The following is a 27,799-nucleotide window of genomic DNA, read 5'->3' as shown; positions in this document are numbered from 1 at the left end:
TACGCAGTATCAGCTCTGATTAATTGGTATGTTACAAACAGCACAGGAGATCACCCAGAACTTTGTTCTGATTAAATGACAGAAATTATTGAAAGACATTATTCATCTTTATAAAGAAACAGGACTTTACATTATTTATAACGTAAATATTTGTCTTTGTAGCATGTAAAATAATTATTTTAGCTTCTATGACTTTACATCCTTAGGAGAGATATTATTATGATTTTTATTATGCTGTTTTTATTGCTGCTGTTTTCCACCCTTGCTGCTGGTTAATTGTTTGCAATAACTGATAGTGCGTCATGCTACTGCCTGTGTCGGTGTGCTCTCTCCGTTAGGATCTGTTTGGCTTGACTGCTTTTCAGATTGGGTTTAATTATCCTCGGGTCTATTCCAGTCAGCTCTGGCTGTTCCAGAATCCTCTTCTGTGTTTTCCATGGGTCTGTTTTGGGTTGGGTCGATAGTTTTGAACTCAGGAATACCTCTACTTCCAAGTGTCTGACAGCAGAGAATGTGAGTATGTGACTGATAGACAAAATACATATTACTGTCTTCATGTTTCACTTACACAAGAGAAAAGTCTTTGTGTTGAGGACAAGTGTTCTCTACCCTCAAAAAGTGTTTTTCTCGGAAAGAGATGTTGGAAAAGAGACGGCCATCTTATAATCTAATAATCATTTTATATTTTGGTGAATATGGCGTGTGGCTCAAGGTGCTAAAATGCTCCACTATGTTCACCAGCAAGTCCCTATTTTTGCCTGTCTGTCTTTTAAATCTTAAGTCTCAGTGGCTGGAAATGGAGCAAACCAAAGTACTGAAGCTGTACAACCAAAACAATGAGCTAAAAGATGCTAAAACTGCATAGAACTAAGGGGAACTGCAGAGTCCAGTGATAATTCTCTGTGGGTTCATCAATATGAACAACCTCTTTCACATTACACACTGTCATATGATCCAATGCTAATATGAAAATATGGATTACAGCAGCTTTAAAGAAAAACAAAGTACAGCAGTAATAATGATTAGGAAGACCAGAGGTCCATTTCAAGGCCTGGGGCCAGCCGCTTCTCCACTACGAAGCACTTCATGACTTTATAAATATATTTGACCAGACTTGACAAAAGCACAAGAGGGAGGAAGACTGATATGTGTGGGTTTAGAAAAACACGAGCTGGAGAGGGGGAAAAGAACGGAGGATGGAGTGAGTGTACAAGTGCCAAAGAATCACAAGGCTGCCTCTCGTTTCCAAGTATTCTAAACAGAGACAGCAGACGTGGGCCACACAAACCACACACACACACACACACACACATACACACACACACACACACTTACACACCGAGACCACAGCATCTTCAGAGGTACAATTTCACAGGCCCTAATTACAGTGGGCTGCAGCATTTCTTCTTTGGTTTGCCAAAATCTCAAATCGCACACACAAGCTTACACTGTTTACAGATCCAGACACACACATACACACATACACAGCTGTGCATGTACACACCCACATATTAATTTGTTGTAACTGCACAGCTATGGGAGGCCTTTTTTTTTTTTTTTTTAAGTCTGCCAGCAGATAAGAGTGACGCTGTTTTCCTTTCCTTTGCCGATTCATTTTTCACGCGCCACACTGAAATCCTTTGTGAGAAAATATTACACTGCTTTTACGTGCACATGACAGCATACAAAGTTTGCAAATTTCCTGCTCACATTACATATGCATGAGAGCCTTTCTAAAGCAGTTTCCTTCTAACTTTCAGCGTGGCGAATATACTATTACATCGCTCCTCTTGCTGTCCTCCACTTCTGCTTTGTCTGATTAGTATGCTGCATTCATCCCGAACTGTTAGCCAGGTTTTAAAGTCTGATTGCCCACTCTTTCTCTTTCAACCTTGAGCTGCGTCAAGGAGGGTCGTGAATAGTGACCCATCGGTTTCCAACACCAGCCCTTACACAGACTGAGGCCATTTAAGCCAAACAGAGGTAGAGCATTACAACCCCCCCCCCCCCTCCAACTTAACTCAGTTTCTCCCCCCGATCCTGTCCATCTCTGTTCAACCACCATCAATTCTCATTCACAAACGCGCTTGCTCGGTTCTTACTCGGTCCAATCTGGAACCTGAGAACTTTGTGTTTTCTGTGGTACTTTTTGTATCTCCTAAACATCCCTCTCTTTCTTCCTGCCCTCTCTTTTCTCTCCCTCTTTTTCACACTCTTGCTCATTTACATTCACTGTACAATGCACGTTTCTCTTCCCTTTCTTAGAGAATTCTCTAAAGTGAGGGAAACTAGGCCATTAGGCTGCAGCACAGCTTCTCCCTTGCTTCAAGTATCCCCTTCTCTTCCAATTCCCCCTCTTTCTCTCCGTCTCTGTCACCCTCCCTCTCGCTCTGTCTCATTCTCGCTTTTTCCTTAAGTTGCCTGCGGTATCCTTTCGTCTTTTTCCCATTTTTTTGTAATCTTCCTCACATGACACCCCCCCCCCTCCTTTTCTTCCTTTCTCTGTTGCTTCTTATTGCCTTGGGTACCACTGTGTCCTACCTCTGACTTGTCTCTCTCGGAACTTTGTTCTGTTTTCTCTCCTACCATCCATAATCCATGCACGCAAACACACACAAACAACACACACACACACACACACGCTCAGTGTTACACACCAACTGAATAGACCTAAAAAGCATTTCCAGGCACCTTCTGCTTTTCCCTATGGCAGATTTTAATGGGATTTTCAGGTACCATTTACCAACCATTCAACAGTTTAAAGGAGTAGAATTATGTTAATAGAAAAGGCAGGGACAGAGGTATTAAAACTTAATCTGATTTTAAGAACTATTTGCTAACAACCATGGAAACATTATTCTTTATAAAATCAAAAGAGGGTGTGTTAGACATCTATTCAGAATTCCAACAAAAAAACATAAAGATCATAAATATTTTAGAGCAGGAAAATGTTGCCATCTTTATGAGTGACTGGCACAGTGATGCAGTTTAAACCTGTACTAGTGGGAAGTCTAAATGGGCAAGTGTGTGTTCCACCTGTCCTTCCTATGCACTGCGGTTGAACACAGGTGGCACACTCCTCTGTTTCTAGTTCCTGTGAAACCTATTGTTAATGTGTTATCTTGAAAGACATGCCGGCGCTGGCTGTACACCATTTTTTTTCATTTAATTCCATTCACTCTTGTTGTATTAGGGTGGAGGCAGAAATCTCAGGTATCAGAGGAATGACAAATGAAGTAATTTGGGGAAAATTATGGACTCAAAGGTCAGACTGAGTTTGTAAAATGATGTTCACAAGTTGTAGTTGTATATCATCCATTACTGTGAAAACTCTCCATGAGAAATTCAAGTGTACACTGATGTAAACACAAACTTTTAGTAGTTCACAGGGTTCGGATTTGGAAGTGAAATGTCTTTGTGTAACATCACTGTTGTTATTATCTGTGTACAAATATAAGTCAGATGTTCAACTACACATCTTTTCTACATGTTCACATGTTAGTTATTTTATTGCTGTACAAGACAATGCCTGACCACTGACATTATACTAAACATCATTTCTTATGCTCCAAATCCCACTGACCCTTATTAACCATCGATTTAATTTTAATTGGTACTGGAACATATTGGAATGAACAGTATTGGAAGGGTGATGACCACAGATTAGCTTGGGTAAATAGTCTCCCTCATATTTATGAGTTTCAATTAAGCTTAACTCTCCAAACTAAATTGTGATATTTTTCCAGCTTTAGCCATTTTAGCATTTCTTTGTTTTAAAAACTCATTTAAGTAAATGGAAAAACAAAAGACAAAAACAAAACAAAATTTTTTTTTAAAGGCCTATTAATTTTCACTTTAGTTTGAAAAGCTGGGTGGTACATTCAGGTTGTTATATGAGTAAAAAAAAAAAAAAAGATGTCATGATGGTCTATTGATCACTCTGTGTGACTTCCCCTCCCCCCTCCGTTCTCCGTCCTCCTCCTCCTCCTGCTCCTCGTGCCCTTTGTCCGTCAGTGGCCGTCTTGTCCAGGTCCCTCAGGGCTAATCTGCTGTTGTACCAGATGCATGCGCTCATTAACCTGGTACCACCTTCTAAGAGCCTCATTGACCGTGACACAGTCTCACACGCACAGCACAAGCTCATGCATACATAGCAGCGACAGCCAGGCACACAAAGACAGGCGCTTTACTCAGTGATGTGGACTGTCATTATTATTATTATTAGCAGTAGTACAGTTGCTGGATCACTGACAAAAAGAGATCTACAAGAGTTTAAAAAAAAGACAAAAATAGGGGAGAATGTGGTAGAGCAGCAGACAGATGGAGAGGTGAGGTTGTGTCTTTACCTGGCTTGGTTTTCACACAGAGGCCTTGCTCATGAGTTTTTCCTTTTTTATTGGCCTCTTTTCTTTTTCTTTCATTCATTTCTATTCCACAGTCTCCACGGTTCTCATGTTCTACCCTCAGAAATCCCCTTCTTCTCTCCCCAATAAGAGATTCAAAGGATGCTAAAAGAGAGATGTGACCCTCCTCCTCCTCCCCCCTCAACCCCCACCACCCCACCCAGAGACCCTCCTTCACACCTCTCTCTCCCAGAGGCTAAAAGCCCCCTGTTTCCAGAGAAAGAGACTTCATACAAAAGGCGAGAGAGGGAAGGGGGAAAAAATCATCCAGCTTTTCTTGTGTTTTTCTTACAAACGGCAGCTGTCTCTCACATTGGCTCCCCTATTCACACTCTCACACCCTCAGAGCACTTTGCCGTATCCAAATCTACCACAAAAAATACCACATGGGACGACCCTCCTCTCCTCCTGTCCTCTCCTCTCCCCTCCTCCCCATTCCACACACAAACACACACACACCCTGCCCACCCAGGTGTCTGAGTAGTGGGCTGTGTGGAATAAATGAGCTCATTCATACAGTGTTGAGCGGCTCTATCCCTTCGCTGCCCAGCCCAATGTAAACAAGCCTGAGGTGGCCAGTTGTAGGCCGCAGCTAGGAGCACGCCTGGATCAGACCCGCCACCTCACTGCTGATCCCGGGGTAAACGATATCTGAAAATTCATATTGTACAGTTTTAAAATACTTGCTTCGAGGGTTCATTTGTGAACACCTGAAAGCAACTTCTAACCCCCATTGGCTTAGATTTAAATTAGGGTTTTAGCAGTTTTTTGGTTTTTTGCAGAGGTGACACATTTCAGCGATTCTGATGCAGATTTAAAAAAATAGTTCACTGTAAAACATTTTACAGGACTTAATCAAAAAGGAACTAATCTTTTAAGTTACAAGTACATTTAACTTAAAATTGGCAGTTTTCATTTCACTTACAAACATGAGATCTTTGAACTTTAAATCCTGTGGCAATGCTATTTAGAGATAAAATAATTAGTCAATTAATCAATTAGTTGAGCGACAAGAAGTTATTCAACAACTATTTTGACAATCCATTGATAGCTAAAGTCTCTCTGCCACTGCTGGCATGGCCGGGCCTTTACAGTGGAGCACACAGTGAGGAGGTGAGGGATATAAGTCTCAGCAAAACAAAGCTTTTTTTGTGTGTGATCGAAAACATTTCTGAACAGCTTTAGCTTCCCATAAGTCGGCCTCAATCCCGCACTTGAGTTTGTTCTGCCTCTGTTTGTATGAAAGTATGAAATTAATTCCTGCTTGACTACAAAACACTTGAATTATCTGTGTTTATTCACCTATCATGAAACAATGGCACTGTTCATAGGTCTGCTGAAGTTATCCTTCAGTCTTCTTACTGCCATATAGAGTCATGGTCTATCAGACAGACTGCTGAGGCTCCAACTCTTTTTTTCTCATTCTTTCATTAGTCTGATTTTTACTTTTAGTAGAATCCATCTTCTCCTGTCTATGAACGTTCTGCACTGTCAGTCTATCCTGCTCTTGGTTCCTCTCTGTGAATGCACAGGCACAGACTTTATAATGAGGAGCTCTGTCAGCACTTCAGCTCTTAACTTTCATTGCAAAGTGTAAGTTAAGCAAGTATGAGTGAAGCACAGGGGGCGGTGTTACAGGGGAGTATTGTTCATCTATATCAGCTGGGTAATTACTATGGTATAGACTATTAGAAGATAATGACATTGGCACAAAACTTCATTTAAAGTAGACTCTAATCACAGTTAGCCTTGTATTACTGAGTATGTAATGTTCAGTTATGGGTCAGGCAAAATTCAATACCATGAAACAGAAAAGAAATGATAAAAATAATGAACATTTGCAGTGCTTGCCAAAGCTACACTGTAACTACCCCAATATACATTGTAGATACATTGTAGTAACAGTAAACACATATGAGCGGTGTTCGTTTTGGGATATGTCTTTTATATCAGTAATTTCAAGTAGTTTTAAAGCTATCACATCAACCCTGTTGAGTACAGAACTATCCCTGTGCTCTCTCAGTGACACTCTTGATCATTCTCCACCTCACCACCTCTCTTCAAATCGCTGAATCCAACACGTTTGAAGCAGTGTTTGGGTTTATACTGAAGCTCTACTGCAATGAATAATTAATATAGTACCACAATGTGATTACAAAAGGAGGTCAGTTTTTAACATTTTTTTTTATAAAAGATGAATTCCCACAGAGTAATGATGATAATAACTAATGTTTTTAATAAGCAAAAATATCTTAATGTTTATTTTGAGTTTTTATTTCCATCTGTTTTTTAAAATCACTGGCTGAGCTCTAATAAGCCAGTAGCAGGCTATGAAATATAATGGGAGACATGTTTACCAAGCTGCTGCTACAATGTGTATTTGCAAGATGAAGTGTTTCCTATAGCTATTCATTATTAACTCAACGATGGTGCTCACATTCACGAGAAACTGCTCTGTGAAAAGGCCCAGTGGAAAGTGGAAACATTTATTGTGTAATAATATATGTCTTTGTATGAATTGTTTCCAAACCATGGCAATAGACATAGGCTGAAGTTAATTGGTTTTAATAATAAATCATCATGCTCAGCATAGCTGGAATCTCATTTCCCCACTGTCTTTTATCCAACCCACCCACCATCTAATCAGTAAAAATATCATTTCAAGTAAAGTGATAATGGCAGGCTTATTCCCCATGCAACAACAACAGCAACAAAACCGGTTTAAAAAATGTCCGACTGATTCAAAAGAGCTCAAGGTCAGTTACTACATTACATTACAACCACTGTTTAACTGTACTTTCAAGAATACTAACACAAGAATAAGAGAATTGCTGTGAATATTGCCCTGAATCTAAATTTCCAGAGACTTGAGTCTGTGTTTAAAAACTTTGATCTGAAAAGCAACTGCCAAACATCATAAACTTGAACAGTCAAAAACTGTGTAGCCATAAAAGAGAGACAGAAATAACCGGTAGAACACAAAAGCTGCCACTGATGCTGCTTGTAGAAAATCTGACATCTAAAAAGACCAATAAAACAGCGTGTAAAGTCCAAATAAGAAGGCGAACGGAGCAACACCACTGTGTGTTCCCAATAAAAAAAATGACTCGACTGTGTGTTTCCTATAAATCCCTGTGTGGTGCCACACTGACTCACACATCGTTTTTCCTTTTAACATATCCTCATTACTGCCCTCCCCACTGGCCATGTGACCCTTGTCTTACCTCTCATATTCCAGGTTGTCATGGTCACAGCGAGAGTCTTTGTGCTTCTCCCAGTCCTTCCCGTGGCGGCACGTCGTCAACGACACAATGTCCTTCCCATTGTGGATGTGATGCAGCGCGTTTCTGGTGTCTGAGCCGATGCCCGTCAGGTACCGCTTCCCCTTGAACATCAGCAGGTACTTCCTCCTTGGCGGGATGGTGTTCCTCACCAGCCAGCCCCGCTCTCCACCCTTCTGCGGGTGGTCCTTGGAGAACAGCGGGATGGAGACGTCAAAGCCTGGCCTGAAATGTTCCGTGTTGAGGCTGGCTTTAGCTAAGATGGCCTGGCCAATGTTAAAGCCCAGGTCCTCTGTGTAGTTAGGCCAGGTGCCTGAGTACAGGTTGAAGATCAGGTGGTTCCTCCCATCATTCCATAACGGGTAACCACGAATGCGTTCATCCACATTGGGCACGAACTGTCCTGATAGCTGGTCACGATCTAAGGTGTCTATTCCGAGCACGAACAGACATGCTTCACGGGGGTCTGATGTGTAGTACCGTGACTCGCCTATAGACGTCAGGATCTTCCTGTAGCTTTCCGACACACGGTCATTTTTCTCTGACGGATATATATACACCCGGAACCCCTCCCTTCCTCTGCGGCGACACCGAGAGAAGTCAAAACAGGTCTCCATGCGGCAGTGGCTGTCCTTATAAATGGCAGACCATGCCTGTCGCCGCTGGCGGGGAGACTCAGCCGTGCCCGGGTCTGTCTGGAGCTCGTCCAGGTGGGCATAGCGGGGCAGGAAGGCCCGGTCGGTCCAGTTGGGCCAGGGGCGCACCACCTCACCCCGCTGCCGTGTCAGCAGCCGGAGCAGACGTAGCTGGACTCCTCCACCCCAGTAAAAGAGGACCAGCCAGCAGCACGCACACAAGCCCAGCAGAACATACTTCTTACGCGCCTGCATGGGGGCCTGTCACAGTCTCTTTTTTCTGCTTGGTCTCTCTCTCTCTCTCTCTCTTGTCCTCTGATACTCTTTTCCTCTGCCCCTCAGCTCTGTAGCCTCACAGGGGTGGGGGACTGACTTGTGACTTCTAACAAGGAGCTTCTAACGGAGGACAAAGTGTTAACAAGGACATCACTGCCTCGGAGTGTGGCCCAGGCCACTTTGCCTTTTACAATGATGCAATCTGAGGTACTGACTCCCCTCTCTCAGTCTCTTTCCGCCTTCCCCATTTGCTCTCCACTGCACTCTTAGATGTGTGTATTAGCCTGTCTCTGCTGTGGCGTGTGCTGCTGCTGCTGCTGCTGCTGCTGCCGCCGCCGCTTCTGCTGTGTGCATTTCTTCCGCTGCCCAGTCTGGTTGAGAGTGATGAAGGGTGATTTCTCCGCTCTCTCAGGCCAAGCTTGCTGCCTCATGGTGCTTGGCGCAACTGCTGTCTGCAGGGCCCCTCCTGGATGGAAGTAAACAAACAAGAATACAGATCAGTACACAGACAGAGTTGCCGCTCCACAACCAACATGGAGACACACTCTGGGACTAGTTGTGAAACTGCCATTTGAAGAGATGCCATAACTAAGACTTATGATAGCCCGGTGGGTCTAAGTTTGCAATTGGATAACTTTTCATTTTGGAAAGACATATGTAATCTGCAACCTCAATCACATTTAATACGTAAAAACACACATATAATCAAGTGGCAATAAAGCAGCACAGCTAGGTAATGTTTCACAGGCAGCAGAGGATTTGAAACTGTCAGAATCCCTCTTCAGCCTGAGCTCATAAAGAGAAAATTGAGAAAAGTACAACTCAGCGCTCTGTCAAAAAGTTATGCAGCCCCGATTAGCCACAAATCAAAACCATCTCTTCATGAAGTCCACCTTCTTTCTATCTCTGTCTCACTCTGTCTTCCACATTCCTGTGAAAAAAGATGGATGTGAAACTGGCCATATGTGCTGCGATGCGCACGGACCTCTGGAGCAGTCTTTTGTGATAGCATGTCAAACCTGGAGAAGCAGAAGGGACGAGATATTATCATGCTCTTCAAGCTCCAGTTGAACGGAGCCAGATACAGTTGAAGTGCAGTGGAGGAGAAAATAAGAGAGCGTTTAGCATCTGAAATGTAGATTTGGAAACGCAGAAGGGAAACAAAGCCACATTATGGCTCTGAAACGTCCGCTCACCGTGGAGAGACGGGGTGAAGGCTTTTTCTGTTTCATTCGCAAAATTGTAACGGCTTTTCAGCCTCATGTTTTTGCCAAACATCGCCCCATGACACCCCTACATGTACAGTGTACTTGTGTAGGTATGTATGAGAGTGTGTGCGTGTGTGTGTGTGTGTGTATGGGGGGGGGGGGGGGGGGGGGGGCACCTCACACTGAAGGGCAGTGTTCTTACTGCCAGCTGCCACACAAAGGCAGCTTTCAGGTCTCACCTGGCCGCTCTCTCTCTCTCTACCTCTCATTCACATTCCTCATTTCTGCCTCTTCTCCAGCCAAGCAGAAGTGATGCCTGCCTCCTCCGCTTGCAATAAAACAAACGGCACACCGGTGGTGTGGGTAAACAATGCATCCTCTGATTTCCACACCTCACAAAGGGTAGAAGAGAAAGATTTATGTATGAACTGAACTGCTTTTACTCATGATTATGTATGTATACCATATGCTGTTTAGTGAAAACCACAGCTTTGGAGAAAGTAATGTTCTTTTGACCTTGAATACCATACGTTTTCTGTTCATCTACTATAAATGCTTTTCAACAGGATAGAATCCGACAGTTTTCTCAGTCCATAAATCAGAACTAAATCCCACAGCTGAAGATAAGATGCAGAGTTATGATCCATAGATAAACCAGACTGTTGTTTTTCCTCTTTGCTAATGCAACATAGCGAGCCACCCTAAACAGATAATTACAACTCTAAAGCATCTGAGAAACATGTTAGACATGACACCACAGAAGGAAAAATTGTGGGTAAAAGTAGCGCTGTTAGCTGAAGACTTTTTGCCTGTCGGTCAAATAAGGCAGCAGAGGCACCAACTTGATTTTTTGTGACAGCCCACTATCCTTGACAGTGTGGCTTGACTGCAGCAGCAGCAGCAACTTGGACAGGATGGAGTCTTCATTTAAATGGATTTCGACTGTACGTGTGTGAACACAGCAGCTAGCGTCTGCCACACTGCACCAGATAATTTAGGCTGGCTGATCCGCCTGTGGAGATGTTAGTGGGCGGTTTTTGGCACTGTCCTTGTTTCTACTTATCTGGCTACGACTGCGGCTGCCTAAGCAGCAAGCAATCCATGATGGGGGGAGAAATAGACACCTGGGATCCCACTGCATACTCCTCATCAATAATTCACTTGCTCCTTTAGTTAAGGCATTGATTTTCCTTTCTTTGGTTTTTTTTTTCGTGCTTTATATCATCTGCCGCCAAAGCATACAATTACACTTCAATCTTCTTCAGGATACACTCCGCTGAGAAATGTGTACCAGTGCTGTCCTTGTGATTTGTGGTTGTGGGGATAATTGATAGTGATGGCGGGAAGGTGTAATAGAAAAGTGATGGAGGGCATCATTATGATGATGGTAATGCTGATGGGCATGAAGAATTTATTCCGTCGCCTTAAAAAAAAATCTAATGCCAAGTAATTTCACATAAGGACACCATTGCTTGTGATCATCTTCCTGCAGTTCTCTTGCTAAAATAAACATCTACTAAGGATATTTACATTGATTTAAATACACCGAGGTCTCTCTATTATAGTGGATTCAACAACATGAGGAGTTTCCATTTCCATGCTTAAACTTTCATTTCATAATAACACTATCATTAAAAACAACCTTGCTTTGACACTCTTCCTTCTGTGCAACTTATCAAATACTAGCAGCTCAAAGCTCACACTTTCTTTGACTTCAAAATTACAGTACTTTAGAATATTTCTGAGGCAGTGAGGTTTAAAAGGTTTAGAGGACGATGAGAATAATACGTGAAATCACTGAAGACAATATTACAGGATATTAGGGCATGAAACTACCCATTTTTAAAATAACCAAGGGGAAAGAAATTCACTCCTTCATCTTATTGCCTGAAAGCTCCAGGTGTGTGAAAGCAGCTGCTGAACACTTTTGCTGGCAAACTGTACAATGGAAGAAATGTGGCCATTAATGAGGAGCAACAACGATGAAGGTAAGCCAGCAAAACACTAGGGCATGCCTGGACCTGAGCGGGCCTGACAACATCCTCGGAGCTGCAAATCAGCAAGAAGACACACGTCTATGGATGCACACATACACAAGTAAAGTGGCTTTAAGTGGTGAGAGAAGTCCCTCTGTCATGGACCAATGATGGATCATTATGGTTGGGTGACTAGCACTGGAAAAAAGCCACAAGGTTCATTGAATAGAGGGCCCTGAAGGTGGAAGGACAGGGTTCAAGGAAAGGTGAGGGCAGGACTTAGAGCTCTACAGTTCCACCTTCTGTCATTTGTTTCCCCATCTACACTGCTTTCCATCATTCCTTCCTTCTATTTTCTCCTCTCCTTTCCCCTCCTTTTCCTATTCCTAAGCCGAGTGGAGGGTTCCACTTAAAAACAATACCACTTTTGCATTTTTTTCAATTATTCCTGCTTCATCCTCAAAAGGGGGACTGAGGGGAGGGCAGGTGGGATGAAAAGAGGGGCACAGAACACTTAATCACAGATGTGAGGAATACACTGTGCAAGGCCAACACTTCTTTGATCATTTGCTCGCCTGGAGTGCAAAGAAACTTCTAGGAAGGTTCACTCAGAGTGTATTGAACAAGCAATTATGTCAACACAGCGAAGAGAAAATTATGTCAACACTGCAAACAGGAAAAAAGAAGCATAATAAAGCATTAAAATGCTTTAAAATCAGCTAATATAAAGTGGCAGGTGGATCTTGTATCATAGGATCAGAATAAAGTAGCTTTTCTACACAACGTTCTGAATCCTCTCAGCAAAGAAAGCACCTCTACAGTTGTTCCTCACCTTACCTCACCTCTCTGACATACTACAGTGTTAAAAAGTACACTCCTACACTTCCTACAAAACAAGACAGTGGTCATTTTAGGCATTTTTCCATCAGCAATTCATTTTTAGTTTTTGCGAGGGAGTTATGGAAGAAGAAGGAGCAGCCACAGTGAGTGCGTAGACAGCTCCACACCTCCAACTTCTCAGCAAGGTAACTAGTGCTCAGCTGTTGTGTGGAGAAAATCAGATCACAGTTACAATTACTATTGACTGACTTTATTGAAATAACATGAGTTTGTTTGGCTGGGGTGTAAATAGATACTCAAGTTGCTCCGCTGTTGTGTTTTTGGAAAAAATATTCAAGTATTAAATCACACTTGCTGACACTGCCAGTAACAACGGGAGTCGCCAAGTCAACCAGGACTCAAATGTTATCGATTACAACTTTAAAGGCCTGAACTTCTTTACTGAATGTAATTTAATTCTGAAGCTGGACTTATTGTTGAATACAGGCAGATCTGGAGGACATGAGGAGGTCAGTACTTTAAGGCGACAAGTCAAGGGGAGTAAAAGGTAAGGCTGATGGACATTAAGGAGCCATGGAAGGAAAAGAACAACAAGGGGAAGAGAGATTTAATGATTGATATTTCATGGGGGACAGCTGGGTACCCAATCCCTACACTTCCTGCCCTGGAGCTCTTCCTCTCTGAGGGCCTTAAGGGCTTCCCTCAGCTATTTCTACCTGCTGCTGGTTTTTCACAGAACTACACTATTAAGTCATTCAGGGAAATGGAATTGAAATTTGCCATCCCATCTGGCTCCCTTGAATTGTGTTTACACAGCAGTTTATTCAACTGTGGTTATGCAGGCTTTGATGGAAAATGAAAACTGACATGCTCTGAAATGGATGTCACTGATGACGGCCTTCTGCGGGAAATTCAGCTGTTGTCAGTGTGCCTTTTTCTTACACCAAATGCTGTTTATGAAGAGATTTCTCTCTTTCAGGGACAGATTGACTTTTCCCTTATTTGTTCAATTTGCTGTTTTCTGGCCACACAGCACTGGTGCTGAGCACAAGTGACATGGTAAATACTCAAAAATGAGATCCACTACCATTACAGTCATTCTCCTGGGAGCAGAGTCATTGCCAGGGAGAGAAGCAGCAGCAGCAGCAGCATTATGAAGTCTGAAATGATTTGGGTAGTGACATAGAGCAAATTGTAAATTGACACTGGATGGGCCAAATGTCTGGTAAAATGATGTTTCCATTCCTTCCCCAATGATATGGTTAGCTTGTAAAGACAGTCCACCTGAGTGATGGAAACCTGCGATACTCCAACACAAATCCTGGATGATTGCACTGTACAAATGTCAGTGTGGCAGCAGGCCTTTCAGTGTCTTTTTCTGGCTGTGTGTGCCTGAGTGTGTGCGAGCCTCTTGTCTAAACTATACTTAAACACACATCTGGCATGTGTGTTTTTGCTCTGGCCTGAAGCTGGCGACAAATGAAGTGTTCTGAAGAAAACACAAATCTTGTGGTGAGGTGAAAGGTTCAGTTGAGTTAAAATTAAATCCTGGACTCTGTCATTTCAGGCCTGAGAGATGTGACAGTGGACCGGGGACCAGAAGATAGCCCCACTGTGTTGTTTGCAGTGATTTCCAACTTTTTTCACTTGTGATCTCTTAAAATGAAGTTATGTCCATGTCTACCCCTTGCATTGGAGGGCAGTTTGAACATTTTTCCCTCTCAGATTATTTCATGTGTGAATACTTCTGTGGTTACTGTGGTAACACCAACTGCCTTCAGAAATAACCAGAGGGGTGTATCTGTTACAGTGCAGCCAAACAAACTCACTTAATAAAGAAGTCAGTCAATAATCTGCCTTTCCCATCATACCATGAACAACAGCAATCTGATTTCATCCTGCACACAGTGCAAGTACTTTTCCATACAGTGTAAAAGGAGCTGGTAGTTGTGGCTGCTGCTCCTCGTTCCATCACTCCTCCGTAAAAATTAAAACTCATCTGCAGTCGGGAACTGACTGCAGTCAAGAGAAGACTGTTGTTTTGTAGATGCATTTTTGATGACCCATCACGGGCAGCACCAGCCGCAGTGATAAACACACTGTGGTTTGTGGTTCCTTCACAATAAAAGTCACCCCCTGTTAAATGTGAAGCAAGCAGTAGGAAATGTTGGGTTTGTATTAACTTCATACATTCTCATGCGGTGGGAAGAGAGTGAACAGTGTACAAATGAGACAAAATCACGCTGGATTACATGCACGCCTCGTTTCCTGTGAATCCCTTGTCTGTGTGATGGCAACCTGAATCCAGGGCAATAACTCCACCAGTTACAATGAATTCTACTGTATAGAAATAGTATCAATATTGGGGTATGGTTTCATGAAAATCTTTAAAATATAATTATATATAATGATTCAATAAGACATAATTTAAGGGCCTGAGGATATAAAATTATCTACATCATATGTGGAAAGAAAATATTAGGAAAATATAAACCCAATTTCTTGTAGCAGAGAGTTAATGTGTATTTCTCTGTTGTGTGACTGTAAGAGACAAGACGGCTGGGAATATGTGTGTGCCTATTAACACTATGTGTGTTTATATTGGCGAGAGTGGTGGATGCCTGCATAATAGCAAGGTTGCAATTCCATCAGTTTCTGGCAATCTATAACCTGAGCAGAAGTCAGGTTGAGTGTGTGAGGTTTGTCTGTTTGAGGCAAACTCAAGAAATCCCGCTGCGGTACAAAAAAAAAATAATAATAATAATAATAGCGGCTGTCTCCCCTGACAGACCTGCATTAAAGGCTTACCACTGGGATGTGATCCATGCTCTATTTTCTGTCCTCACCTCCTAGTTGCCCTTTGAAACTGTGGCGCTCTCACACTCCCACACATACCATATGCAGATATAAGCAGACACATAACACAGACGCATATGCACAATTCAGTGTGTGCTGCATAAATGGCTTATTACTGTGCAAAAAATAATCTGTCCTGCCGTCTCCATGCAGTTACCAGAGTATTTTTCCATTAGCTCGACCACCTTGGAACCATAATGGTCATAAACTTAAATCAAGCACTGGTTCTTTTATGAGGCCATTTTCATAATATGGATAGCAGCACGTTGTGCACCTTAATAACACCATACTTGCTCTGCACGGGCTGAGCGGCTCTGACATGGTTAATAAGATGTTTACCTCAAGCTGAATGCCCTGCAACAGAACCAGCCTCCCAACCGCGCTCACATTCCAAACCCTGCATAATTACAAGCCGGGTTGATTAATTATGTCTCAACAATATGCTGCACTCCAACGCCACAAGGGCTAATTAACAGAATGAACAAGATGGGTAGGAACAATTATTAGGGGGCTCAAGCTCGCGCTCCGATTTTGGCAGTGTTGTTTACAGTCCTAGGGACAGAAAATGTGCAGATCAGGCTCTATCGCCCAGACAGAGACAAAGATCATAGAGTGACACACAGCTCTTAGTATACAGAGTGGAAAAGCCCACTGAGGACTCTGATATTGCAATTACACTGCTCTGTGTTCGGGGGTGCCTGGCTGTGCACCTGACAACACACACACACACACACACACACACACACACACACACACACACCGCAGAAACAGCGTGCAGCAAAATCCATCTGCCTTACTAACTAGTCCTGCTCACGGTGCATCCTACCTGCGACTCATCTTATCTCTGCAGGGTCGGCTGGGAGGCAGTCCTATCACAGAACTCAGATCAGTTCGGCCTATATACAAGCTGACCTTGACAACACGGGGAAGATAAACAATTTGACCCTGGGATAAGGAGGAAGACGCACATTCTAGATGAGCTTTAATTAGTAGAGTGTCCCTGTCATCTGAGATTCCAAAAGATTCCCGATCTTGTGAGGAAAAAAGGTTTTTACAATCAGTTTCTTCCTCTGATTTGATCATTTACGACAATAATACTGATACTAACACTATACAGTTGTATTTTTAGTACCACTCCTTTACTTCCTTGATTCTGAACATCATTTTTGCACAAGCACAGTAAAAAGTGCATGAGAATACATGAACACTATGCACAGTGACCCATCAGGGTTAACAGTTTCTAAAGGCTGCACACTGATATCCTCAACCCCTCTAGAGAATGCCTTGATTATGGAAATGCCCACCACCTCTGGAATCTGATTACTGTCTGTCTTGGCCAACGCTTCAGCACGACAAGATTTGTGCTTCTCTTAATCACCAGGGAGGGTATTACAGAACCATCATGAATGGAAAATCCCATTAAGATGAGGGTGGTTGCCATTACAATGCAGTCATTTCATAAATCAGATGAAATCCATGTAGAGCTTGCTGTCAGGATCCACCCTCCCCAGTGAGCCTTTTTCAGCACATCCATGATAACAACAGCACTTTACTTGGGATCGCTGAAGCCGCCATCTTTTTCTTCCATGCGAAAAAATAACTAGAGCTTTGTAATTAATTGCTGTAATGAACTGTGGTGGCCTTGTATGTGAAAGCAGGTAATTTTCAGCTCTTTTCTGAACTATTAGCTAATATATCTTGAATGCAAGAGCAGCATCCAAGACAAACAGGAGCCAGAACAGAAAGTTGTTGTTTTTTTTCATTTATTTGGACTGCATTAATAAGATAAAACCCTGTGGTCTGTTTGTTAGCAAACTAACAGATGTTTCAAAGTAGCTTTCAAGTAAACGGAAATTCCCTACAGCTCTCAAGAAATACTTCATTCAGAATGACAGAATGAAGAGGAGGTCATGTTATAAAGTATTATACTGACTCCCTAATGCCTCATACTGTCACTGTCTTTATCAGTAGCTTACGGTCTGCGGCTGCTGAGTAAATATGTGTCTGTAAAATATGCTAACTCTTTACAGTCAGTGCACTTTAAGTTTAAAGATTCTGAGTCTGATCATGCTGCCCAGTGTCTTGCATACAGAAACAGCTACAACAGCTGAACTAGTGGCAACATTATTTAATATTCTTGGATGGTGGCAGAGTAATGTGCAACCTGCAGCCCCATCGGTCCAGTGGGAGAAGCAGATCCTCTGCCAAAAGGATCTCAACGTGTTCTGAGGACTTTCCAAAGCTCAGAGGGCTGGTTCAGGGCTCGGCGAGGACCCAGAGAAAGCACCACTACCTACTACAGCGTTAGGATTACTTCTAAATGCATCAGTCCGTGACACAGCTACAGTCTCTGAACGCTACTCAGTCAAAACACGCCACCACCTCACTCAGCATACCTGTCACAGTTTCATACAGACATCCGTTGCAGGTGGCGGTAGCAGGTTCATCCAGTTCTGAGCTGGGAGGGTCACATCGGGCTCCACACACCCTCCACCCGCACCCCCCGAAGCGGGTTCAGAAGGCTACCACAGTTACGCACTGAGCTGCTGAGCGTCCTGCTCCGGCGGAGCTGTCACAGCTGATGACACCAACTTCTCCTCCCCTCTACAACACGGTGAAACACACAAAAACAATGTCACGGCGGAGTGTCCCGCCGCCCCCTCGCGTCTGTCCTCCACATTTCTCTGATCTCCCACTCGCTGATACGTCGGGTCCCCCTTTATTATCCAGCATGCACCTCTCTCAGTCAGAGCACCATGGACCGCACATCATCATCATCATCACCATCATCATCACCACCAGCACCGCCACCGCCGGCGCTACCAGCCACCTGGATTTACTCAACCAGCCTGCATCTGTCAAATAAAGGCTGGTAGTCTCATGATAATCCAGTGGTGAATTAAAGTGCCTCTGTTGCACTTAATGGTGAGTTTGGATTACAGGGACCTTCTGGCACTATTCTATCGCTTCGGAATAACAAGAGCTCTCCTAGTTTTGATCGTGAGGGCTGCTCCAAATACTCGTGATTCCCACCTTAAAATCTAAGCAGCGCGAGTGACAAAGGTGCGCTGAGCATCGCGCAAACACTCCGCCGGGAACAGATCCCACTTCAGGCGGCTCTCAGGCGGAAAATGCACTTTACAGAAACATATTCCCAGTTTTGCAATCGCAACACGTGCCTTTGCCATATGTCAGGGGACAATGAAGCGTTTCGTTGTATTTGTAAGGACGTGAGCCTGCAATGGTGATTGATGCCTTTACACCGGGGGATAAGATCCACATGAGCCAGATGGGAGATACTCTGTAACTCAGAATGCAGGAAACGTAAGGTCTACGCTCAGCAGAAACAGCGGGTTGTCCATTATTAGCACACTCAGATGCAATGAACGCAGCCTCTAAACATAGACAGCAGAAATCACCCCGTACGATCCCCGCTGCGCTCCGACTTCTCCCCGACAGAGAGCTCGCTCTTACCGGGTGGCGAACCACGCTCTTCCCCTCTCTGGTAATTTTCCTTTTCACTCCACGGCCGGGCATTTGCGAATCAATTCAGCGGGCAAAAGCGCAGGTCTCCCCGTCGGGATATGAATGATGAGTGTGCGTGTTAAATTGTCCATTTTCCATATCTACAACAGTCCACACACGACCCGCCCCCAGGCGGTGGTGATTGGTTCAGAAGCTCCTCGACGTCTCAGTCCCACAGTAAAGAAAAACACACACATCTGGATGCGACCCCGCGCAACTGGAGCGCTCTGGAAACACCGAGTTACGCGCAGACATTGAACCGACACGGAGGAGCGTCACATTTCTCCAGGCTCCCTTTAAATGTGGTCTATTGTTTACTGCGGCTGGAGATAACGATCGTGTCACCTTTGCGGAAAGTATGGTTTCAAATTCACCACTTGCAGACACTGGGCCACCATCATGGTGGTGATTTTAAATGAGGGACACCAGGATTTTGTTGGTCTAGTATTTGAATTCTAGGGTATAAGGCAAGAGCTGTCGGCCACAGGCCAGGGCTCATGTGAATAAGGTAGACTATGTATCGCATTGTTACTCAATAGTAAATTACAATGGGCTACAAAAGGCTTCTTTATTGTGGCTCCACAGCCTAGAGGATCTGCAGAGGCCCAAAGAGCCACAGTGTCAAGGCTGTTTTAAAACACACCACCAGCACTATTTTCATTATAAAGGCTACTTCATGTCTTCCAAATGCTACGTGGCTTTCTAACTACAATGCCTCTGTGTATTTAATGGTCGGCACGATGATATCACGGGGAGCTGAGCTGAGGTGACACAGCGCCTTTATTCCCACAGTCACACCGGCATTTCTGAGACTCTTGCGCCGCTCTGCGTCCGGGACAGGTCACATCCCCTCCTCTGCTTCCCTCCGATTTCACTGTGAGAAGAAAAGCTTATCTCTGGATCTGTCTCCTGACTCCGACGCAGCGCTGAACCGAAGCGAGTGTGGAGAGGGGCAGAGTGGGCAGGGGACACTAACCACTGAACAACAGCGCAGAGGCTTTCTGAGGATTAGCGACAGCTGCCACAGCCTGGAGGTGGCTTCAGCAGAGAGAGAAGAGTGCATCGACAATCAAAATGTCACCACTGTCAGAAAATAAGTTCACAAATAAACCGTATTTAACCCAAACAATTTAAACTGCATTTTTATTATCTACATTATTAGGCTATTATTGTTATTACTATTATTATTAGTAGTAGTATTAGTATTAGATGTAGTAGTAGTAGTAGTAGTAGTAGGCTAGTCTATTAAGATGGAACCAATAACAGTTTTGAATTACTGTCAAAATAACTTAAATAAATATAATTGATAGTTGATTTTCTGTGAATCAGCTGATCAAGTGTTTTATCTTCAAATTGCAGCACTACAATGCACAACACACAGCTAAGACACAATTTTTCATGACACTTGTTACACCTGTTGAGGAAGACTGTGCGGTGTGGTTGAAAGCTTCAGAAATAAGAAAATCTAATAAGTGGACCTTGAGTTAACTTCTTTTAATAAGACTACTGTTTCCTAGTTCAAGAATGAACTTTAAAGCTCTAACAAGGTTATAATACTGCAGACGTGTGTTTAGGTGTGTGTACAGTTTAATTTGGACTAGCTCTTATCAGGTGGATGAATCAGATTATTATTGGTAGTAGATTATTACATCTACTAGATTCTTATTGCAAGTAATGCAATTAATAATCTTAATGGGATTTGATTTGGAATTACATTAACAGGCTCATTCTGAAAAGAAATAGTAAATAAAGTAAATAAATTCATGCACCCACGGTGATAAGGCTGTTGTTTGGTTACAACAGCCCTGAAGAAAAGATTACACACAGTTCTATAGAGCCTGAAATTAATAAGTTCTATAATTTTGCATGGGGAATCCCTAAGGACCCCTTCATGGACTGTTGCTATTCCCCACAGAGGACCACATAAGTAAAAAGCAATTGGTCATTTGGCCCATTTAGCAGAATATTTATTGTGTTATAATCCAGTTATTGTGTTCTACGGAAGTTTATTTCAATGAATTCATAAATCAGTGCAACCATAGAAGGTCAAATACATTTCCATATCTTTGCAGTTATTATTCTTATTCTTCTTATTATTAATTTTATTTTTTATTTTTTGTATTTTATACACCAAGTGACACAAACAGAAGGCAGAAAAAAGTAAAAATGTAATTACATATTTATCCATATATTCAAATACATATATGGGTGTACACAAATATTTGGAAGCAGACCTATCTTATATACCTAGATTCATACCTGTTATGGACATACCTACTCTCTCCTATATGAATGAATTAAAGGTGGTAAAACTAACTAAAGATAACCAGGAAAAAGGCTTGCTGAGGTGATCAGTACGTTTATACACTCAGTTGGCAGTTCATTAGGAACACCGAGCTTAAACTTAAACCTTGTTAAACCTATGTGGAATCAACACCTAAAGAGGTGTTTATAATCATTTTGGAGGATGGGTGTGTGGTGCTGCTGAGCTGTACTGTGGAATACTGAGATTCATTTTTCTTATTTAGTCTACCGTCATGACATAAAAAAGGTGGGCAAAAATAAAAGCACCACCCCTCAATGTAATTCAACAGCAACGCAAACTGCAGCTTCAATAAGATAGGTTTATTGCAGGACAGTTGTATTAGCATTTCCCATGTAACCTGAACGCAGCATTAGGCTCCTCCCAAACCAGAAGTAGAGCCGGGTGAAAGGGGAGTTTTTGTCGCTGGGTATACCTTGCCAGGTGCTGTCCTCCTACGTGTTCTGCCAATTTCGCTGCACTTGTCAAACCAGAGGACTGCCTGACAGACTCAGCTGAGGACACTGCGACTACACAGAGCTCTGACCGCGGCTGTCGCTGGCGTGTTCCTGATCAGGCATCTTCAGTCAGGAAAGGTACGGTTTTGGTGAGAATTCACAAACATGCGGGCTTCAGATTTTCCCTTAAAAGTACTGTGGTTGGTTTTGTTGCAGGCTGCTGCTAGGTAAGCGCGGATCTGACTCTGAAATTGTTATGTAGCCTAACATTGCTTCTGGTTATAACATTAAAACATTTCCATGATTTTGTTCTTTGAACCTTTTTATTTTCATTTTTAAGGTTACTATTTCTTGTACCTTTATTTACAATAAGAAAGACTTCTCATGTTATGCAAGCTGTTTGGTTACCCCTCCTCCTGACGTCAGAGTTTTGTTAGCCATGTGACTTTTCATTTCAAGAAGCTGGACCATAGACTGTATATAAAAAGAGCTGGACAGATATTCTTGAGATAAAACCACGTAGGCCAGGGGCTCTAAATTTCTGGCTTTGTCATGTGTTTACACATTAGATAACTCTGTATACATTTACATGACCTTTCACCCCAGTTCTGTCTGTTCTGGCTTCTTCAGCAATTTTTCTGTAATTATCTACCAGTGGAGTCGGACACACTTGGGTCAGTGAGAATCATGGTTTTGTAACCCTACAAGCCTGTTAACTGCTCACTTAAGGCTTGTTAAATGCTCTGGTGCAACAACACGAGGCTGGTTGTCAATCCAGTGGCTTTTTCTTATTTCACACACACATTCACTGTGCAGCTGTTGTACATGTGTGTATGTGCAGGATTGTGTGAAAGTGTGTATCATGTGTTCTCACCCCGTCTGCTCCTGCCACAGATACAAATGCTGTTCTCTCTCCCCCCCTGTAGTTGTTGGTGTCAGACAAACATAACCAGCATGCTGGCAGCGCAGGCGGATCGGGTCATGGCGCTCGGAGAATGGGAGGGGCGCTGGCAGGAGGAAAGAATTGGCTTCCATCAGCCTCATGTACACAAGTAAAACAACTGTACTTTCATCTTATCTACCTCAAAACGTCTTCCAAATTCATGTGTGATTTAACATGATGTCAGAAAAGCTGCACAAACAAATCACTTATTGACAAGGCAAATAAGGACCATTGTTCACATGCTGCACCCTTGAAGCTTACTCTGATTGCATGTTGGAGACATGTTGGTTTTCATGGAGTTAAGAAGTTTAAATGGAGTGCTGATGTAACTCCAGCTATTAGGAATACATGAGCAGGGACGCCTGGCGTTTTGCTGTTAACACTGGTTTTGGGGTTTTCTGTTTTTGACAGGATGCTGGAGAACAATATTGAGAAAGTTCTGGCTGGACGGACAGGAGTTCGCTTCTTCTTCCCTCTCTGTGGGAAGGCAGTAGATATGAAGTGGTATGAAACAGCTTTTTATATGCAATAATCATCACATTTGGTGTTTACATTTGAGTTGTTATTTCTGCTAAAAATACCAGTTGTTATTAAAAACATAATGGAGAGCCTGTAATTAAAACATTTTCTCAGTGATGAAAACAACCAAACCTGCTTCTAAGGTCTCTCTCCTGTCTGTGTGACAACCAGGCTGGCAGACATGGGCCACTCAGTGGTTGGCGTGGAAATATCTGAAAAGGCTATAAAACAGTTCTTTGACGAGAACAACATGACCTACAGTGAGGAGCCGGTCCCTGCCCTACCGGGAGCAAAGGTTTACAAGGTAGTTGAAGTGCAAATGTGCAGAAACAGTGAGGGATTATCATGCTTTTCATGTTTTTACTCATAACAACTGGATGAATGTCACAGCCAACCTTTTTGAATGAGTAGCAAATATGTATACATTTGTTATTTCCTTAAAGTTAAAATCTGTAATGTTTTCACGAGATCAAAGCCTGTTTTTGATACTGTTTATTATTAACATTTTTTATGTTTTATTGTTGGTGATAAAATCTGCCATTCCTGGGTTGGATTCAGTTTTCTCACTCTCTCACACACACACACACACACACACACACACACACACACACACACACACACAGGATTCACAGGAAATGATGCAGCATGCAATCCAGTGTTACTGTCTGTAATGTTATCACACTGATACCGACTTCACTGTTTTAATGTTTACTCTCCTGCAGCCATATCAGAGCTGCATGAAGTTAATGCAATTAACTGTATGAAGTTATTTGCATTAGCTACAATTACTACTTGTGCAGCTTCACTATAAAAGCTTTCAAATGGCAAAAAATGTGGTGGCTATAGGGCTAACCACCATCATTCATCAAAAAGTATACAGGGGCAACACACATGTACATAAAGGACCAGTGTTTCTCTTCAAGCCTATTTATCATAAAGTTCTTCACATTCTAATCACATTATTTGCAGTTCATGTGCTGTATACTGTTCATCAGTATCTTCCAATTCCATGTCTTTTATTTGAACTAATCAGATTAAACTAACAAGCAACTCGACTGCAATTTTTAATTAGAATTCACAAAAATCTGCAACCACATCCTTTCTGCTTTCAAAAGTTCAAAACACTTTAATATGCCATAAAAACATCTCAGTGAAATATATGGGATCTGTAGTCAATGGACTAAAACATGCAAAACTACTGGTATTGCACTATTTCAGTCTGTCGGCTCAGTTAATGCAGTAATTAAATGGGACCCATCTGTATGAACCCATTTCCCTATGAGTAAAAGACCAATGCACATGCACTGAGAAAAAGAGTTTGTTAATCCGCACTTTCTTTGTTCCAACAGGGCTCAGAGAAAAACATCTCCTTATATCAATGTGACCTGTTCAGCTTCTCCAGGTTGGTAACCAGTGTGTGTGCATGTGTGTGTGTGTTCTTTTAAAAGGTGTGTGTCCCTTACTTACAATTACTTTTTCTCAATTTCACAGTTCCATTGAAGGTCAGTTCGGGGCAATCTGGGACAGGGGATCTCTGGTGGCCATCAACCCAAGAGACAGAGAAAAGTAAGATGAGAGTGAACCCTCCACTGAGGTCTTATATTCCTTTTTAAGACTGAACATAGAAGCAGATGTGTTGTGTTTCAAACCACATTGAAATTTCATTAAAACCACTTGAAACTGTTTTATTTAAACAGATATATAACAAAGTCTGATAACATTTAGTAATTTAACCATACATTCCATGTTATCTTATTACATTCTCTCTTACAATACCACAGGTATACTGCTCTCATCATTTCTCTCATGGCCAAAGACTGCAGATACCTTCTGGACACTTTGCTGTACAATCCTGAATCATATAAAGGTAACTGTCCACACTGTGTGTAAAACATCAGGCACTGTGTGGAGAGTCAAACACATATCTGGTCTTAAAGTAGAAGGAATTTGAAGAATGTTTGTATAAGTTTGGTAAAAGATAAAACATATTTGTGACTCTCTGTTTTTCAGGTCCTCCCTTTTTTGTGCCAGATGAGCAAGTGCACAGCCTGTTCGGTGAGTGTTGTTAAGAGCGATAATGGCCGAGTGTGTTTCTGTACCCAATCATGACACTAAGGCCTATAAATTTACCAAAACACGAAGAGCACTGTGATTCTAAAGGATTCTTGGATATGTGTTAATGTGAGCACTTTTTTTGCCAACACTGGAGGCAAAGATGAATTTGTGCTTTTTAATGGTACATTTCCTTTCCTCAGGGAACAGCTGTGATATCGAGCTGCTGCACTCTGTGGATGCCTTGATGGACAGACACCGAGAATGGGGGCTGGACTACCTGACTGAAAATGTACACCTCATCACTCTAAAGAGCAGTTAAAAACTATCTTGTGAGTTTAAAAGCTGATCTTTGGCTTTTTTTTTTTTTTTTTTTTTTTTTTAGCAAACACAGGTCCTAGGCAATTTTTTTATGCTTACACATCTTCTTGATACAGCTCTGTTTAGGGGGAAAATGAAGGCGCGTGGAAATAAAATGTCAAGAGAATTTCTGCTCAGGAATTTTCATAAAGCCTGTAAAGATTTGTAACATATGTTTGGAATGCCTGACAAAATAAAACATGTTTTGTAACAAGATGTCTGTGGCTTAATTGAAACAAGTTGGATATCAAACAGTCGTTGTGTATTACTGACAATATTAACATTTGCGAACAGTCACTTTTCATACATTTATAGAACTATTTTTCTTTAATAAAATACAACTGAAAAGATAATGTAAGCTAAAATCACAACATCATAAGGTGAGAAAAGTTTCATTAGTCTCATTTCAGTTTCATTAGTGCTTTCAAAGGATAGATACTGAAATTGATGTTGATTAAATCCACTTACTTTTTGTACTAAAATTCAAAAGCAGGTTAACAATGTAGAAAACATCAGTCTTCGAAATTATCCTGTTGCCAATCAGCACAAATATATATCAAAAGTTTGCAGATGTCTGTAGCTATCAGTCTAAGATATTTAACCTTAGATGAAGGGAAAAAAAAAACCAAAAACTGATGAACTAAAGTTTCATGAAACCTTTTACAAAAAGCACATTTCATACTTCGATCTTGCTTTACTTCCTTGTGGTTCTGGTTTCCCCAGATTCCACTGCTGCATGTATAACAATAAAATCATTTGTCCTTTTCTCCTGACCTTATCGAAACCCAACACAAAGTGAAGTATTGAAGTTATCTCCCTTTGCCAGAGACTAGGCTATTGGGAACATTGGATAAAGGTGATCATGCTTATATGTCTGGTGAGTTGGAGCACAGAGAGATCAAACTGAGCAAACTGTTGTAAAAGTCCAGCAACTTACTGGAAATCCTAGAGATCTGGGAGGGGCAGTGCTGCTTTAAAAGATTTTACACCACCAATCACAGGTACAGAGCATGTGAAAATCCATTATATAACCATGTTTTACAGCTCTGGGACCTCAAAGAGGTTTTCTGTGGAGGATTTCTGAAAAAATGTAATATTTACAACTAATTCCCAGTAACGACAGGCCATTAAATATCAAGCTGATGATAAAACAAGATTAAAAATATATAGAAGAAATATAAAAGCGTCATATTTTTGCGTCAAGGGTTCAGCTTGTCACCAATTGGCTGTTGCCAGGATACGGTGCAACATTAGCTAACGAGAGGATGGAGGAACGCTAGCAAAGATGCTATCAGACGTTAGCAAGAACAGTTAAGGCTAAGTTTAGGGAAAGAGTTTACAGAAAAGTCCAAATAATACGAAATGACGAGAGACGCAAGTTGCCACACCATAGAATATATAAAAAGTGCTACACTGCAACAGTTATACGTTTTCAAGACGTAATGTAAAAATAAAACGTTTTAAAACTTTGCCAGTCAGTTTTTCAACCGCTGTTTACGCAGCAGCTTAATGGGCCCTCTGAAAGAAACGTACATTTCCGCCTCTGAAAGCCGTGAGGGACAAAAAAACAAACAACAAACACAAAAACAAAAAAGCACGACGACACTGAGCAGGTGTCCCTGATGAGTTTGCTAATTCCTGGAAGAAATACAAGCAAATTTCCGCCAACTATACTGGATGGTAAGCACAGAATAGGCACTCATGTAGTAAAGAAAAAAAATATTTTTACATATGAGATTTTTAATGCTGAATACAATTTATTCTAGAGTTTTGTTATTATTCAAAGGTCTGGTTAACACTTACGGAGAACCTTTTGTGTTGATGAATCCCAAACAGGTGATGGCAGCAGCACAAATTAGCTTATTGCACTTGCTAGCAATCGTGAGAAGTCGTTAAACTTTAACATAATAAACCTCCAGGAGAGCTGTAGGCCTCACTCAACAAGTTGTTTTTTTTGTTTGTTTGTTTGTTTGTTTGTTTGTTTGTTTTAATGTAGGCTGCCTGTTCACGTTATTCAAAAGACCTCCTCATTTTGTAATTGCGCATAATATCCTGCTCTTAACATCTTAGACTGACCTGCACATGGTCATCATTGCTGTCTCCTCAGGTTGTCTGAGATCTGTTCATGACCCATAGAGGGCGCCAAAGCGTCAAGAAGACCCTAA

The 27,799-nt window shown here is 42.0% G+C and overlaps 2 protein-coding genes across 22 annotated transcripts in view; one reads left to right on the top strand and one right to left on the bottom strand.

Annotated features, from left to right (window-relative positions):
* Nucleotides 1-27,799, bottom strand: part of ext1c (exostoses (multiple) 1c) — a 214,597-nt gene that overhangs the window by 62,384 nt on the left and 124,414 nt on the right. For 13 of the 17 annotated variants that reach the window (XM_071501257.1, XM_071501258.1, XM_071501248.1 and 10 more), the window contains 4 exons: nt 27,711-27,795; nt 24,690-24,756; nt 22,635-22,767; nt 7,628-9,061 (listed from right to left, as the gene is read on the bottom strand). In XM_071501257.1, coding sequence (XP_071357358.1) covers nt 7,628-8,574 — 947 coding nt within the window. In that variant the 5' untranslated portion in view covers nt 8,575-9,061; nt 22,635-22,767; nt 24,690-24,756; nt 27,711-27,795. The other 4 variants (XM_071501263.1, XM_071501250.1, XM_071501264.1 and 1 more) reach the window with 4 other exon arrangements.
* Nucleotides 21,703-25,850, top strand: LOC139634660 (probable thiopurine S-methyltransferase). 5 transcript variants are annotated; one of them, XM_071501269.1, is made up of 10 exons: nt 21,704-21,987; nt 22,687-22,812; nt 23,115-23,207; nt 23,394-23,526; nt 24,572-24,624; nt 24,714-24,788; nt 25,004-25,089; nt 25,233-25,277; nt 25,478-25,606; nt 25,712-25,850. In XM_071501269.1, exons 1-9 carry the CDS (start codon nt 21,926-21,928, stop codon nt 25,594-25,596), a joined length of 792 nt encoding a protein of 263 aa, XP_071357370.1. In that variant the 5' UTR covers nt 21,704-21,925; the 3' UTR covers nt 25,597-25,606; nt 25,712-25,850. The 5 variants fall into 5 exon arrangements, with proteins under 5 accessions (XP_071357373.1, XP_071357370.1, XP_071357369.1 ...); XM_071501272.1 differs by having other exon boundaries at nt 21,703-21,909; nt 25,478-25,850; XM_071501268.1 differs by having other exon boundaries at nt 21,706-21,987; nt 25,478-25,850.

Source organism: Trachinotus anak, unplaced genomic scaffold (assembly GCF_046630095.1).
Source record: "Trachinotus anak isolate AG129_WGS33_773 ecotype Australia unplaced genomic scaffold, CSIRO_AGI_Tana_v1 ptg000016l, whole genome shotgun sequence".
Classification (NCBI taxonomy): Eukaryota; Metazoa; Chordata; class Actinopteri; order Carangiformes; family Carangidae; genus Trachinotus; species Trachinotus anak.
The sequence above is the reverse complement of the archived record's forward strand: the minus strand, read 5'-3'. Positions and strand labels throughout refer to the sequence as shown.